This window comes from Sinocyclocheilus grahami, unplaced genomic scaffold, assembly GCF_001515645.1.
Source record: "Sinocyclocheilus grahami isolate Dianchi unplaced genomic scaffold, SAMN03320097.WGS_v1.1 scaffold41.1, whole genome shotgun sequence".
Lineage (NCBI taxonomy): Eukaryota > Metazoa > Chordata > Actinopteri > Cypriniformes > Cyprinidae > Sinocyclocheilus > Sinocyclocheilus grahami.
Window position 1 is genome coordinate 1681685 of NW_015505220.1, and position 16976 is coordinate 1698660.

The 16976-nt window shown below is 35.4% G+C and overlaps 1 protein-coding gene across 5 annotated transcripts in view; it reads right to left on the reverse strand.

Annotated features, from left to right (window-relative positions):
• LOC107582195 (cadherin-18-like) overlaps positions 1–16976 on the reverse strand; it is a 298071-nt gene that overhangs the window by 33087 nt on the left and 248008 nt on the right. For all 5 annotated transcript variants that reach the window (XM_016267946.1, XM_016267947.1, XM_016267945.1 and 2 more), the window contains 4 exons: positions 14071–14238; positions 10907–11094; positions 7523–7776; positions 2967–3103 (listed from right to left, as the gene is read on the reverse strand). In XM_016267946.1, the coding sequence (XP_016123432.1) occupies positions 2967–3103; positions 7523–7776; positions 10907–11094; positions 14071–14238 (747 nt within the window). The remainder of the gene's footprint in view (positions 1–2966; positions 3104–7522; positions 7777–10906; positions 11095–14070; positions 14239–16976) is intronic.

Genomic DNA, 16976 nt, shown 5'->3' on the forward strand with positions numbered 1-16976 from the left:
AGATAGATAGATAGATAGATAGATAGATAGATAGATAGATAGATAGATAGAGTGAGCTCAGTTGCCCTGTATCGACAGCTACACTGTGTGAGCTCATTAAAAGAAGAAAAACTGGGAAAAATGGACAGCAGTGGGGTTTCTGATGAATAACACCTCGTTATTCCCTCTGGGAATTTTTCACACGGAAAAATTTTTAGTAAACATGAATAGAGGTGAACAAAAAGACTATACATATAAACTGATTTAATATTCAGTCAGGATGTTTTCCAGGAAGGTATTGCTATATTTGTGTATAGAGAGAATAATAATCACAATAATAATAATAATCATAATAATCATAATAATAATAACTCCCCCCCCCCCCCCCCAAAAAAAAAAAAAAAAAACATCTCCATGGCAACAAACACACCATTAGTAAAAAAAATCGACTCCCTTCAATGTATCTTTGATTGCATAGAACAATGTTAAACACAAATGCATCAACACAACATCAGAAATGTGATTTAGTGTTCTGTCATTTTGCGTATTTACCTTTAGGGATATTTGTTTTGTGTTTACACATATTTTATTGCACTTTCATAGCTCAGATTTGATTGTGATTTTCAGAAATGTTCCAATATCAAATTCAAAAGACACAAATGAGACAATTGTTCACAAAAAAGTATAGTATATAGTAAAGTGTTAGATATCTCAGATAATGTGGTTATAAAATATACCTTGAAAGCACAGAAAACCTTGAAGTGCGTCTGCTGAATGCATACATGAACTGGATGCGAAACGTTGATGAACACAGATCTGAGCACAGTTTGAGACAGTTAAGATGTCTACTGAGGCTCTCCAGGAGATTAATGCATATCTCTGAGCAGCAGACTTATACGAAGTCTCCATTTGATCTCATTGCTGTCTAGGGAAAATAAGTGTGCTATTAAAGCGATGTGTGATTTTTCATTCACATGCTGGATATGTGGAAATGTGGAATATGATTATCATATAGAAGACTGAATGAGTGTCATTGGTGCTGGGTGTAAGGGTAATTACTCTGATAAAATCTGCAGCAGGAGAGTCACATGACTCCATTTACATTACCGCCTGTGATTTTTATCATCTGGGAGATTATATACTCCCAATCTTTCCCTGTTTTTGTTTTCTTGCATGAGTGGCTTTGTTAAAGGGCTATTTCACTCAAAAATGTCTGTCAAGTCTGTTGTCATTTCCTCACCCTCACCCTCATTTTGTACCTTCTTCTGCCAACACAAAAGGCGATTTTGTCTTTTTGAAGTGCTGTCAATCGATTAAAAAATAATAATTCATTGCACATTTGTTCTGAAATTAATCGCGATTAATTCCACCTAACATTACAATTTTAATAATTGTTTTGTATTGCAATAATTTCACATTCAATCCTTAAATTAATGTAGAAACAACACAAAGACAGTATATTTTCAATATTTGTATAATGGCAACTTTTTATGACTGAAGGCCAGTATCACTGATACCAGTACAACAGATGTTTGAACCAGAAACTGATTGATGATGAAGAAGAGGAAGAGCGTATTATACAGGGGCGTCTACTAGTCCACATATCAGAATGGTAATGCATTTGATGTATCACTCTCTATAATGTCAGACATGATATAATTAACCTTTGGCTTGACTGCACTATCAAACAGCTAATAACGTATTGCTAATGCTACACAAACCATGCTCCTGTTCACTAATGATATGCAAAGTCCCGCCCTGCATGTTGACAGAAGTGGAACTTATTTCCTACTTGGGAAATAGGTTTCAAACTGCTTTTTTTGAGACTGTCATTGGTAAATTGCAGTTTCAGGGAGCAAATGTTCAGCAATGGTGTTGACTGATGAATTTGCACATTGTTTGTCTTTAAGCGTATTAAAAACACCAGCTAGACATGATAACAACATTAAACATTAATGTTGACCACAGGAGGGGCTTTAAATATTCACATCTAGCGTGTTCAATACAGTACCAACGTCCAGTCTGTGAATGAAGCATTCTTTTAAGTCGCTGTGACGAGTGGGGATGGGGCCGAGAGCCGTGGGAACGGAGCGAGGCCAGTGGAGTAATTGATAATGAGCGACACCTGCACCACTCACCGGTCTCGAGTCCCACGGAAGAGCTCCGGAAGGATAAAAGGAGGAGTGACGACAGTGAAAGAGGAGAGAGGACCAGGCCTGGACTTTATTTTATGTTTTGTGTGCGGCAGTCGTCCGCGAGGGGCTGCCGCTTTACTTTAATTTTGTGTTTGTTTATTTTATTAAAGTTTGAAATGTTCGCCGGTTCCCGCCTCCTTCTTCCCGTGACTACGAACGTTGTTACAGTCGCATCTTTCAATAAATCTGGTTCAAAAAACGAGATCTGAAAGATTCAATCATAAAACAGAATGAACTGGTTCTCAAATTCAACAATCAGTGATCTGGATACAGCAATTAACAGCTTACTGGAGGGGAAGATTGTGAGTGAACAACATCTACAACTATATTGAGACTGTATAGCTGCAGAATATAGCACACAAGTCATTTAGATGACTTTAATGATATTTTACAGTGCTTCTGGATCCATTTTGAAGCTTGAAAGCTTTTGGCCCCATTCATTTTAATTGCTTGGGGAGAAAAAAAAAAAAAACGAAAAACAACAATTAATTTTTCTCTTTCCACAGAAGAAAGTAAGTCACATGGGTTTGGAACAACACTAGGGGTGAGTAAATAACCACAACTTTTATTTCTGAGCTAACTATTCCTTATGTGCTTAGAGGTGCAATCTTTGACTATTAACAGGCCTGCAGAGTTGCTTTCACAGCAGTGGGAGGGCGAGCGATTTTCAAAGAGAGAAAGCGAACGGCAGTCCGTTTCCAGTGAGTGCACGAGCCGTTTATTGCCAAGAATTTCTAGGCAAACTAATTTGCGAGTTATTAAAGCTCAGCCAGCATGGTTTCTGGTACCCACCTTCCTCTGTTGCCATGACAGTGATGTTGTGCCAGGGCGTATCCTCACGGTCCAGGAGCTGAATGGTTCTAATGACTCCGCTGATGGATTCGATATCGAAATACACCTCTTTGTCTTCTCTCTGCTCGATAAAATACCTAAATATAGAAGAGAGAGCATGAATACTGCATGAACCTTTCCGTCTTTCACCCCTCTACATCATGGCTGTGGCATTAGCTTGTATTGCTATACATGACTGGGTCGTGAAACCCGGCCAACTCCATGTGTGGCGAGACTTACTGTATGGCAGGACTATTTGACTTAACAACCTCAGCCTAAAAGGATATATTTTCAATTTTATAACAATATTTTTTTTTATTATATTGACCAAAAGCTTATACAACAGTATGAGTACATATACAAATACATAATAATAATAATGAACAAATACAATTAATTAAACATAATAATTTGATAGCAATAACAGCTTCAAATTGTATAACACTCAATAAATCTAGGCACCATTTCTATAACATCATGTCGCCCAGCTTGATGACAGATCAGTGTAGAAATACAGAGAGGAATATATAATATAAAAAAACACCGTGACTTCATGGAAAGCTGAAAAGCAAAGATGGAAAATAGCAGGAGGTTCATTAATACTAAAGAACAATGCACTAAAACCTAAAGAGTTTCTAATTAACTGAGCTTACATTACGTTACAAAATGTGCACTGCATTGAGCATTAATATTTCCTTGAAACTATTCAAGTTCATTTCGTTCACATGATTTCTCTAAATGGTCAATCACCCTGCAGACAGCAAACAGGTCATTTTTAGTGAGATTTATGAGTGCTTTTGGGTATATGTAATGATTTATAATAATATTCCAAGTGAAATGACAGTGAATCACAGCTTTAGATAACAGACCTGACACAACCTAAAGATTATAAAATGAAAGAAAGAAAGAAAAGGAAAGAACTACAGGAGGAAAGTGCAAGGAGAAAAACTGCAGCAGAGAAGCATTAGTTGGACATGATTAACAAATCCTCAAGTGACATGCTTGGTAGAGACGCTCAAAAGAAGGACTGTCAGATTCTCTTTCCAAGCATGAATGTGAAATTAAAACACATTTGCATTTCCTAAAAGAAATACTAGAGTGTGCAAGGCAGCCAAAATTAGAGTTCACATTTTATGTAACCATAAGATTTGAGTTTTGGTTCTGGATAGTTAGTTGTGGTTCTGCTGTTTTGGTTTTGTGGCAAAGGGGTCAAGGTTTACCGGTTAGCATTGGTTGGGTTAGCTAGTAGATGCCAAAAAATATTTCCCAATTAAGAGCAGTTGAAAAAGCAGCCATATATTTTGATTGGGAAAATAAGTGAATAATAATAATACAAATTAGAAATAGATTAACATATATATATCAATACACCATCCAGATTCCATCTACTTGCTGAAAAAAGGCATAAGTGCATAAGCACTCTAAAAATGATTTCTGTTTTTAATAGCTTTCATCATGTTAACTAGGGAGGAAACACAAAAATCTTCTCAGCAAAACACAAAAGCTCATCCCGAAATCCTGTTAATGCAACACCAGGGTGTCTATTGTGAAGAATATGCCTTTAAGAACCATTTTCCCTGCAACGTCTCACGAGACAAATGCTTTACACAAATATGATAATGATCAGATGCATCATTATAACAGTTAGGAACGAAACTAAGGAGATAACAGTGACCTTGCTTATTTTTCCATAACGCTAATGCTGATTCTCAAACTTCTATGCCATTTTATTTTTATGCTAATGCTGCAGTATAAATTCTTCTATGGAAATGAAATGCTGTTTTTTTTATGGGAAGTGCATATTAAAATCGGGGGAACAAAAAAAAATTGTTTAAATGTGTTATCCTTCAACGCAGACTAAAAAAAAAGAGGCCAGGGATTATTTATGAGACTTTTCTCTTGTTTTCTCTTATGTATTTTAATTATTTATTTATAGCAGTGATAAATACTGATGTAAAAAACATTTGTGTGAAACCGAGGATCTCACATTAACCAATGAGATTACATTGCATTTGCATGACGGCGAGAGTTATGGCCTCTCCGTCACGCATGGACTGTGAAGGTTCGTTCAAAGATGGCTTGAAAACACACATCCTCAAACCACCAGTACAGGGAGATGCTAATACACCATACAGGTCATATCTCATTACCACAAGAAAATGTGCACCGTCCTTGAATGCATGAGACGAGAGAGAGAAATAACAATGAGGATTTTACACTTTATGCCTTTTACTGCCAGAGAAAGGAACATTCTGACATTTTATTTTTCATGCCTGTTGTTTGCTTGCATGTCATCCAAATGTTATTTTCTCCATGTTCTGCAGACTACGATGTGCACAACATTTATATATAGAATGATTTTTATGGACTTTTCACACTTAACATACATTACCTTAGTGTTTTATTTCACACTATTCATAAATTATTTCTAGTCAGTAATTAATTCTGGGCAGTCAGATTGACATTTCTCACTCTGTGTTTCTAAACCCAGGGTTAATGCATATTTGCATAATTATATACATTTAAAACATTGATCTGTCAAGTACAGCACACAGCATGCAAAATTTTAATAATCACCTTTGTGCCATTACTAGACTGGACTGCTTTTTTAATAGATTATTCTATCTAATTCTACTGTATCTTCTCAATTTCCAATAATAATAATTATAATAATTATATATATATATATAAAATTTAAAAATGAATATTGTAAATATAATAATAAAATATAAATAATCTAAAATAAAATATGAAATGTGTATAAATGAAAATTTTTATTTTAGATTTTATACTGTAGGCTATTTAACGCAGAGCCGATCCTCCCTATACGCAAAATATGCAAGCGGCGTAGGGCCCCCAAAACACCAGGGGGCCCCCTTGCTCTTCAAAGATGATTTAATTTGAGAATGATCATTTCTTTTAATGCGGTGTGCTGTCGCCCTTTCTACTAAAAAATCAGTCTAATCATGTAATGTGAATGTCGTACAGTCTTGCTTGAGACTAAAAAAATGAGTTGAAAGCGTACCAAGCTGCGGAAGAGACACTGTTTTTCAAGCGCTTTACGTGAGCGCGATTAGAGACGGAGTGAAATACAGACAAATGCGTTTCATTCATTCGTTCATAACCACTAATTTTTTTTGTTCATACAATGAAAGTCCAAAACAGCTTAGTCACCAACAGTTCTTTTTCATTCATTCATTCATTCATTCATTCATTCAAACTGCTGATTCATTCAGGAATGAAGTAAACGGCTCACGCTATTGAATCATTGGATTCGTTCAAAACGAGGATTCATTCAGAAACTAAACACCGCTGTGTTGCTCACAGATCCACAACAGTTCTGCGGTGGCTTTAAAGGTAATATTTTCTCTGCAAAATTGAGCAAAACAGACAGTATTGTGTTTAAAATATAACACAATATTAACTACTTTTACTGAACTGCTGTATAAAAATCACATTTAAAATCGTGATATTCGTGACAAAACAGCACTCATGTGATACAGCTTTTGCTGCTCATGTGGTATAAATAGTATATTTGTATATATTGGTATAAATTATATAAATAGACTATGAGACAAACTCATACAGGGGCATTTTTTTGCCCCGATATTTTGAATTTTAGGAGAATAACTGCATTTATGGAGTTGTTGTCCTGCATTATATTTGTCAACAGTCAACTGTATGGATTGTAAGATGACGTACAGGTCTGGGGGTGGGGCCAGTGCATTAACTGCGTTAAAATATTTTAATCGCGTAATTTTTCATAACTAATGAATTAAGTTAACGCGCAAATGAATGAAAAACAAAATGAATGAATGAAAGAGGCATCAGTTATGCTGTGTTTTCCAGGTGTGATGAAACAGGAATTGCAGTTAATCTGAATCCTCTCCATCGGCCTCTCTGGCAGGCAGCATGATATCAGCACTAAAGCAATGATGTTTTTATAAGATGGCCTGCTCACACCTCTCTTTCATTAGAATGTGTGGAGGCAATTGAGCCTTTGGCAGCGGTGTTTCACTACCATGCTAACATGGGGTGCCTTAACTACTCTAATTAACAATATCCTCCATAGACAGAGCAAGCGAGAGAGTCAAAGCAATAAAAGATTCTTGTATGTCATATCAACCCAATGTCATCCTATTAAATTCAACCTTTACAGAGAGATGTGAGAAATGGGAGGGCACGGGGAGAGAGAGAGAGAGACAAATAATGTCAGATTATTTTGCTTTAGCATTGCATTTACACATACACACCTCGATTTAATAAAATCCTATATAAACAGTAGTGATTTGCTTGTGCAAATTCAAGCAAATTGTGTCTTGTGGGTGTATTGCAGGTGACTTGCTATGAATTACACAAATAGCCACACATATTAAAATAAAATGAAATAAAAAAATTATATATCCCCCTTTATATATATATATATATATATATATACATACATACATACACACATATCCACCTTTATATATATATATATATATATATACATACATACACACAAAAACAATTCTCACCTGACAGGACTGTTTTTGCTGTCTGGGTCTCTCGCTGTGACGGCTCCCACTTCAGTTCCTACCCTGGCGTTCTCGTACACCTCCATAATGTAATAATCCATTGAGAAAACGGGCGGCTCATCTACGTCGCCGACGGTGATCTTGAGCGTGGCGTCGTCTTTGAACGAGCCCAGATAGGAGAAGCGTGGATCCAGATGCGTGTTCTCTGCAGAGATGTGAAGACTGTACTGCTTCTTCTTCTCATAGTTCAGTGGCTAGAGAAAACAGGAAAATTAACTAATTACAAATGAGGATTATTATCTTTAACTAAAACTAAAACCATAAAAAAACATTAACTTAAAAAAAAAAAAAAAAAAAAGCAAAGCATTTTTATTTCAGGAACATTTCTCATTTTAATTTAGTTTAAATTGTAGTAAAATAAAATAACTAAAACTAAATAAACAAACTTAACAAAAACCATATAGACATTTTAAATACCAACAATTTAACTACAATTAAAATAAAAACAGCAAATCTAAAAATAAAATCTAATTCAAAATATTAACAAAAACTATGAAAAATATAGGCTATACAAATTATACCAAAATAACACTGCAACAAACATACATAATTGGATCACAAATCAATCTGTTAACTAAAACCTTACAAAAAAGAACAAAATAAATGTAGTACTTTAATTAAAAAAAAACTGAAATAGAATAAAATGTCAAGTTTTTATTTCAGTTCATTTCTAATTTTCATTTAGTTTATATCGTATTACTAAATTAAACAAAAACTACAAACAGCAAAACAAAACTGTAATTAAAATGAAATGAACAATTATTCTCAATTAAACTCTCTTTTAAATTATTATTGTAAACTCTTTATTCAAAGAATTCTGAAAAAATGTTTCACAGGTTCCAAAAAAATACAAATAAGCAGCTCAACTGTTTCCAACATTGAAAATAAATCAGAATGATTTCTGAAAGATCATGTGACACTGAAGAATGGAGTAATGGCTGATGGAAATTCAACTTTGCATCAATAATGAATTATTATTAAAGGAATAAATTACATTTAAAAATATAATAAAATAGAAGCTGTTGTTTTACATTGTAATAATATGTTTCACTCTATTAGTGTTGTTTCTCTATTTTTGATCAAATGAATGCAACCTTGATGAGCAAAATATATTTCTTTAAAAAAAACATAAAAAATCTTGCTGATCCCAAACTTTTGAATGGCAGTGTACTTTGCTTTCACTCAGTTTTAGCCACTTTCTTGGTGGCTTCTAGTGGTTTCAAGTACTCCAAAAAGTTACGAGCTGAGATTATATTGAGGTCAGTCTTTTTTGCTTCCAGAGCGCAGAAGTTAAATCGCTCTCTAGATGGGTTTGCGTCTGTAAACACCATGAAACCTGCCCGACCTTCACCGCCGTCTCGCCGGACAGATCTGGCAGGCATTTATTTACAAGATTGTTTTTTGGAAAACTCAGTATTCACAGCTTTCCTGACCCCCGGGACGGAGTGGGGAATTGAAGCAGCTCAGAATACAGAAAAGAGACCATTAATGAGCATCTAGCGCCAGACGCCTGCTTGACCCAGTCTGGCCGGACAGATTATATATATATATATATATATATATATATATATATATATGTCAGAGATTTCGGTGTGAGCAGATTCAGATATTATTCTATTTTGACAACATCTTGACTTGGATAACTATGCCATCCTGTTTTGTCCTTTTGTTGATGGATTTTGTTGGTGAAAAGTGTGAAAAACTGAAAACCCTTTTTATATTTTTTTATACACACACACACACACACATACACACACACACACGTATGGTTTGCTATCCTTGTGGGGACTCTCCATGGGCGTAATGCTTTTTCTACCGTATATTCTATTGCCCTACACCAACCCTACACCTAAACCTACCCCTTACAGGAAACTTTCTTAGATTTCTGGAAATTTTTAGATTTTCCAAAAACTTAATTCTGTGTGATTTATAAGCTTGTTTACCCGTGGGGACCTCAATTTAGGTCCCCACCATGACACGAGTCCCCATGAGTCTCTGTGTATTCAGGTTTAAGTCCTCACCAGAATAGAAAAACAGGTACACACACACACTTTTGCCATTATTGCCATTATTATTGAAATAATCCACTGAGATTTTTGTTTGCACAAGAAATCTGGATATTATTCTATTTTGACAACATCTTGACTTGGATAACTATGCCATCCTGTTTTGTTCTTTTGTTGATGGTCTGCAAGAAACACTTGAGTGAAAAGTGTGAAAAACTGAAAACCCTTTTAATATTTTTTTATATACACACACACACACGTCTGGTTTGCTATCCTTGTGGGGACTCTCCATGGGCGTAATGCTTTTTCTACCGTATATTCTATTGCCCTACACCAACCCTACACCTAAACCTACCCCTTACAGGAAACTTTCTTAGATTTCTGGAAATTTTTAGATTTTCCAAAAACTTAATTCTGTGTGATTTATAAGCTTGTTTACCCGTGGGGACCTCAATTTAGGTCCCCACCATGACACGAGTCCCCATGAGTCTCTGTGTATTCAGGTTTAAGTCCTCACCAGAATAGAAAAACAGGTACACACACACACTTTTGCCATTATTGCCATTATTATTGAAATAATCCACTGAGATTTTTGTTTGCACAAGAAATCTGACAACAGCCAGTGCTCCACACTGAGATCTGATCTCACCATCATCCAGTCTGTCTGGAATAGCATGAAGAAACAGAACAAAACTGAGACAGACTAAATCTAGAACTGTGGCAACGTCTCCAAGATGCTTCAAGAAACCTACCTGCTAAGCTCCAGAGCTGTTAAAAGTTTTAGGCACTTGTGTAAAAATGCTGCAAAATGAGGATGCTATCAAAAATAATGTCATAAATAGATTTTCTTTATCAATTAACTTCTATTAACTAAATGAAATCAACATTTGGTGTGACCATCCTTTGTGTTTAAAGCAGCTTTTGCCCTCGGAGCACTTGCGCATAGCTTTCAGGTAGCTTTGCAGGTAGGTTTCTTTAAGCATCTCAGAGACGTTGCCACAGTTCTTCTGGATTAAGTCTGTCTCAGTTTGTTCTATTTCTTCTCCTTGTGCAAACAAACATCTCACTGGATTGTTAAAATGAATGGCGAAATGAATGTTTGGAAACCGATAAACTGATATTTCCTACTGACACCCTACAGAAAAAGATAGAGGCCGTTTCATATAAAATAAAATAAAAGTCCACAAGACCAAAAGTACCCATAGTTGAAGAACCAGCCGCTTATTATTAAGGGTTCAGGAAAGCCTCTAACCCTAGAATGAGCAATAATAGTAGTGATGCTTGCCTTGGCAAACACCAATAGAAATGACAGCAATACCTTTCTCAGCGTGATCACACCCTCTCTAGTGTCTTTGTCTGTGGAGATGGAGAACATTCCGGCCCCCTCGAGGTTCAGGATGCTGTATTTGATCTCTGCATTGATTCCGATGTCCTCATCGTTGGCTTTGATCTTCCCCACTGGTTTCCCCACCTGTGCCGACTCTGGGACAAACACCTGGTAATTCTCTGCAGACACACACACAAAAGTCCGCATGGAGGTTTGTTCGATTGGCTGGATGATATTTTTGAATCATAGTTATCATGATGCCTCTATCCGGCTGTGCCTCTGAACAAGCCACATTGAGCTACTCTGGAAGGATTTCAATACGGTTGTCAGACCCCAAAAACAGCCACAACCACAGTCCCACACCACCTGATTAAGAAAGCTGGATGCAATAGAGCGCAACTATTGTTCCAAAGTATTTCTGGGATTTCAAAAAACCTTTGAAAAAAGCAAAATACTAATAACTGCTGCAAATGATAAAAGAATAAAAAATAGCCATACAAATGTTTTATGTATGTGTATATGTAACACATACATATATTAGTGGTGTCAAAATTAGCATGTTAACGCAGGCGATACATTTTTTCAGTTTAACGCGTTAAAAATATTTAACGCAATTAGCGCAGGGGCAGGGCTAGGGTTGGCCACCCCACTCACAACTGCTGCTTCTGTCACTTTCTCTTGACAAGAAGTGCATTTATTCAGTCACAGAACGACTGAGAACGGGAGATGTTTCAGATGCGCGCTCCACTTCACTTTAGTGCCAGGCGCGAGTCAAGAGAGCGCAGAAACGGTACTGTGCTAGCAGCGCGTGCTCTTCAATTGCACGCACAAAGGCGCCGGCGCGCTCTGTAGCCTGTATCCTTTCATATCAAAGAGCGAAATAAACTACGTGCATGCAATGCCGTGGTCAGTAAAGTCATAAAGTTATAAAAAATGCGATTAAAGCTGCCTTAAAACTGTGCAGGCATGTCATTTATTTTATATGAGTCACATTTAAGAACATGTCTCTGAAATGGTTTTCAAAACTGTCCTGAAGCAGCCCAGCACTGTCTCACTCATCTAACACACCTGATTTATCTCGTCAGCTCATTAGTAGAGACCTGAAGTGGGTCAGAAAAGGTAAAAAGAGTTGAGAGAAAATATGATGTGTGTCAGATCCGCGTCACGTTCAGCAGCGGCAGCTCTTAAAGTAATAGCAGCCAAAATAACCTAATAACCAGCTGCTGTGATGTCTGTTAATCAAAGGACAAAGAAAAAAGAGGGATAAATAAGTTTTATAGCTTTAAGGATTCACCTATATTTAATTTAGAATTTAATGTTTGATAACTTCAATTTCTATATATTTCTGCTGAAGGGCACAGGTAAATATGACATTTATTATAATGGGTTTATGTGAAGATTGTTTTAAGTTCGCTTACATTAGAAGTTATTTTTTAAAGTTTAATAAATGTGAAAATTGATAGATCTTAATTATAATGTAATGTTGAATGGCTATAGACAATGGTTAAATATTAGGGGGGGCAATTTTATAGAGAAATCAGTATTGGTAAAATATGCCATTAAACAAATATAAAAAAATTAACTGTCTTTATGTTGTTTGTACATTAATTTGAAGATTGAATGTGAAATTACCGAAATATAAAAGTATATTTAAAAACTTTAATGTTAGGTGGGATTAATCGCGATTAATTTCAGAAAAATGTGCGATTAATTAGTAGATTTTTTTTAATCGATTGACAGCACTAATATATATACAGTGCACAGCGTAAATGAGTACACCCCCTCTGAATAAATATAAGGAATGTATTTTCTAAGTTATCACTAATATAATTCATGGAAAGATGGCAAAATTGAAACATATTGTTAATAAAAACAGAAATACATGCCATTAATATATACATATATACACCTTGCTACGTGTACTGCGTTAGGCTAACCGAGACTCTTCATTTGCACTTATATATATCATTGCTCTTTTGTTGATTTTGATTGCTTCTATTGTCCTCATTTGTAAGTCGCTTTGGATAAAAGCATCTGCTAAATGACTAAATGTGTAAGAAAATCGTATTTTGCTGAATCATTTTGGCATTCTTCTTTGGTAATTGATCAAGCAGGCTTGTTGGAACATTACATCTCCAAAGAACCCTAACATGTCTTCTAAGTAAAGAGTAATTGCTGAATTTGTTAAGTTTTAGAGGGGTGTACTCATTTATGCTGTATTGCTATTTAATTTTACATTATATATTTATTAAATATATAAAATGAATATTTGACTAAAAATACATCAATTAAATAAATATTTACTATAAACTACATACATAGATAAATAAAATAAAACTAAAATAACTAAATAAACAGTGTAGCTATTCACATATATATTTTGGTAAATAAAGTAAGATTTAATAAAGTGGACTCATTTAAAGACTACAGAAGGCATCTGCAGAAGCACATACTGTGCCATTGCTTAATCTCAGAGCTCAAAGTCTTAAAAGGTTTCTACATTATTCTTAAAAACACTTTTTTCTAAGGATGAAATTAATGTGATTTTACTTCCAGAACCCTGCTGTCGTGCTCTGTTTCTGTGGATAAAAATAAGACTACAAAAACTCAAGACACAAGTCTCATAATTGGATGCTTACACACTATAACATGCTGGTCTTGCCTCTATACTCTTCATGCTAATTAATGGTAAAAAATTACACTGCAATGCACAATTTATATGTTGAGTCATCTGATAGCGAGACTCCATCTAAAGTATGTAAGGTATATTTCCATCTCTTCCATCTAATTATGTAGTATCCATAAGAAGATGAAGCAGATGAAGAATTGGAGAAAAGCGAGGTCAAGCTATTTCGGTTCTTTTAGCCAATATCTAAAGCATAATAATCAAGAAGTCCTTCAATCTCTCACATATTCGCTTAAGATTCAGTCAGGATGGAGTGTTCAGGAGTGAATATCATGCGGTATCTTAAAACAACCCCAAGACCTTCAGTAAAAGACCAGCATAAATTTGTGGCAGATTTGGAACTCTGTACATAGGCAGAAATACTGCCTCACTAGGTTGTTCACTAGGTCTTGGAGCAGATGTCTGATGTCCATTCACAGCAATATGTTGCCACTCAGTTTTGTTTTCACGCTGGTTTCCCATCACTCACTCTGAGGGAACTTGGGTGGGTTGTCGTTGATGTCGGTTAGCGTGATGTTGACGGTGGTGGAGCCCGACAGCCCTCCCACCTGCCCCGCCATGTCTTTGGCTTGAATCATCACTGAGTAATGTTCTCTCGCCTCTCGATCCATGTCTGCCAGCGCTGTTCTGATGATTCCTGCAAAACATACACAAACAAACATACGGCATACATTATGTACATCATTTGCACTATAAAAGCAATAAGCCACAAGCATTCGTGTTATAGTGTTTTACGAATATAATGACAGAAACCAGTGTTTAAAAAAAGGTAACATTTCTTCTTCTTCTTCTTCTTCTTCTTCTTATGTATATAACAATAATAATAATAGTTACTATTATTAAACATTAGTTTATTGCATCATGTTGTTTAAGAACAGCAATATGACACATTGTTGTTGTTATTAATATTCTTTATTAATAATAATAATAATAATAATAATAGTTACTATTATTAAACATTAGTTTATTGCATCATGTTGTTTAAGAACAGCAATATGACACATTGTTGTTGTTATTAATATTCTTTATTAATAATAATAATAATAATAATAATAGTTACTATTATTAAACATTAGTTTATTGCATAATGTTGTTATAAGAACAGCAATACGATGCATTATTGTTGGTGTTGTTGTTATTAATATTCTTTAATAATAATAATAATAATAGTTTCTATTATTAAACATTCATTTCTTGCACCATGCTGTTATTATAACAGCATTATGATGCATTATTTATGTTTTTGCTATTACATTTTTTAAATAATAATAATAAAGAATATTATTATTATTATTATTATTAATACTAATAATAGTAATAACTATTATTAAACATTCATTTCTTGCATCATGTTTTTATAAGAACAGCACTGATGTATTCTTTTTGTTAATAGTACTACTACTACTACTACTACTAATAATAATGTTTTCTATAATTATTAAAATGACTAGTGACCACATAATTGTTGCTTTTCTTTAAATACAAGTATAATTTCAAAATTGATTGTAACATCACTTGAATGAATGAATGAATAAATGAATGAATGAATGAATGAATGAGGCATTTATATAGAGCTTTATTGTGTATTGCTGTACACCCAAAGCACTTTACAATCATATGGAAGGGGGAGGGGGTGTCTTTCCACAACCCTGAATGCTGATCAACACAATGCTTTTTTTTTTGGTAAAAATGTGCCAAAAACATAAAGTTTGTGTGAATAAATATCACATTTACACACCATAGGCTCATATCTATACTTCATTCTTGGCTTTGTCTCATTTCAAAACAATCGTACGCAGCAGTGACCATTTGTATTACTTGTTAAAATAAAACAGATAAGCGCTCTTGTGTCTGTAAAGTCTTTTCTAAGCCAAGGTCAGTTTCTGTATGCCTTACACTAGCATTCAAATGAGAACAAAACACTGAAGTACAGGTGAACTGAACCGTCATCTGCAGCCATTCAATCACACACCTTAATAATCTAATGATCTTTCCACTTCAGAATAAAGTGAAGCAGCTGAAGTGGCATTTAGATGAATTTTTACACAGACAAATGTAATGAAGCTCAAATGTAGCATGCGGCATGCCATGAATGCATTTACGCTGCAAAATTATAACTGCATAAATAATGTTGTTTTAAAGTACAATTTTAAATTAAAAGTTTTTTTTTTAATATACAAATATGAAATAGTTTTAAATATGAAAGTAAACCGCCAGCAGGTGGCAGCAAGTGACTGTCTTATTGAGTGAGTCATTGAGTCATTCATTCAAACGATTCGTTCAGACGGCTGATTCATTCAAGAATGAACCAAGTGCCTGTTTTTATAAACGGGTTACTGAATCCTTGATTCGTTCGATACACTGAATCACTTGGTAACGAAACACTGCGTGTGTTGCTCAGACATGCGCGACTAATGCGGTGATCTTTGTTTGGAGCTATTTTCGTTAAATCGAGCACAAACACTCAGCACTGACTGCTTAAATTGTAGCCTAAGTCACTTAATAGGCTATTATTATAGGTTGCCCACTGAAGCTAAGCAGGTTTGAGCCTGGTCAGTACCTGGATGGGAGACCTCCTGGGAAAACTAGGTTGCTGCTGGAAGAGGTGTTAGTGAGGCCAGCAGAGGGTGCTCACCCTGTGGTCTGTGTGGGTCCTAACGCCCCAGTGTGGTGACGGGGACACTATACTGACAAAAAGCACCGTCTTTCGGATGAGACGTTAAACCGAGGTCCTGACTCTCTGTGGTCATTAAAAAATCCAGGATGTCTTTCGCCAAATTCGCCCATTGGCCTCTGACCATCATGGCCTCCTAACCATCCCCATATCTACTTATTGGCTTCATCACTCTGTCTCCTCTCCACCAATAAGTTGGTGTGTGGTGGGCGTTCTGGCGCACTATGGCTGCCGTCACATCATCTAGGTGGATGCTGAGCACTGGTGGTGGTTGAGGATATTCCCCCTTCTATGTAAAGCGCTTTGAGTGCCCAGAAAAGCGCTATATAAATGTAAGGAATTATTATTATTATTATTATTATTATTATTATTAACTAGCTACTGTTTTCAGGGTAAACTGCATACTTTTGGTCGTGTCATGTTGCTTAACTAGGCTATATCATATGTTATAGAAATATAAAAGCTACATTTTTACCGCAGTAGTATGTTTCTTCTGTGTGCAGTTGCATTCATTTGTTTTGATTTCTTCTTTTGTTTTGATTTGTTTGAGATTCTTTCACACAAAGACTATGTTTGTTGTCCGGTCAGGCAAGTGTAGGATATCAGACCGAATCAGACAATCTAAGATTTGGCGAGGAGAAACGCCACCTGGTCTTGTCAAACCTTACTTCTATTGCTATTTCTTTAGTTTATTTTATTTT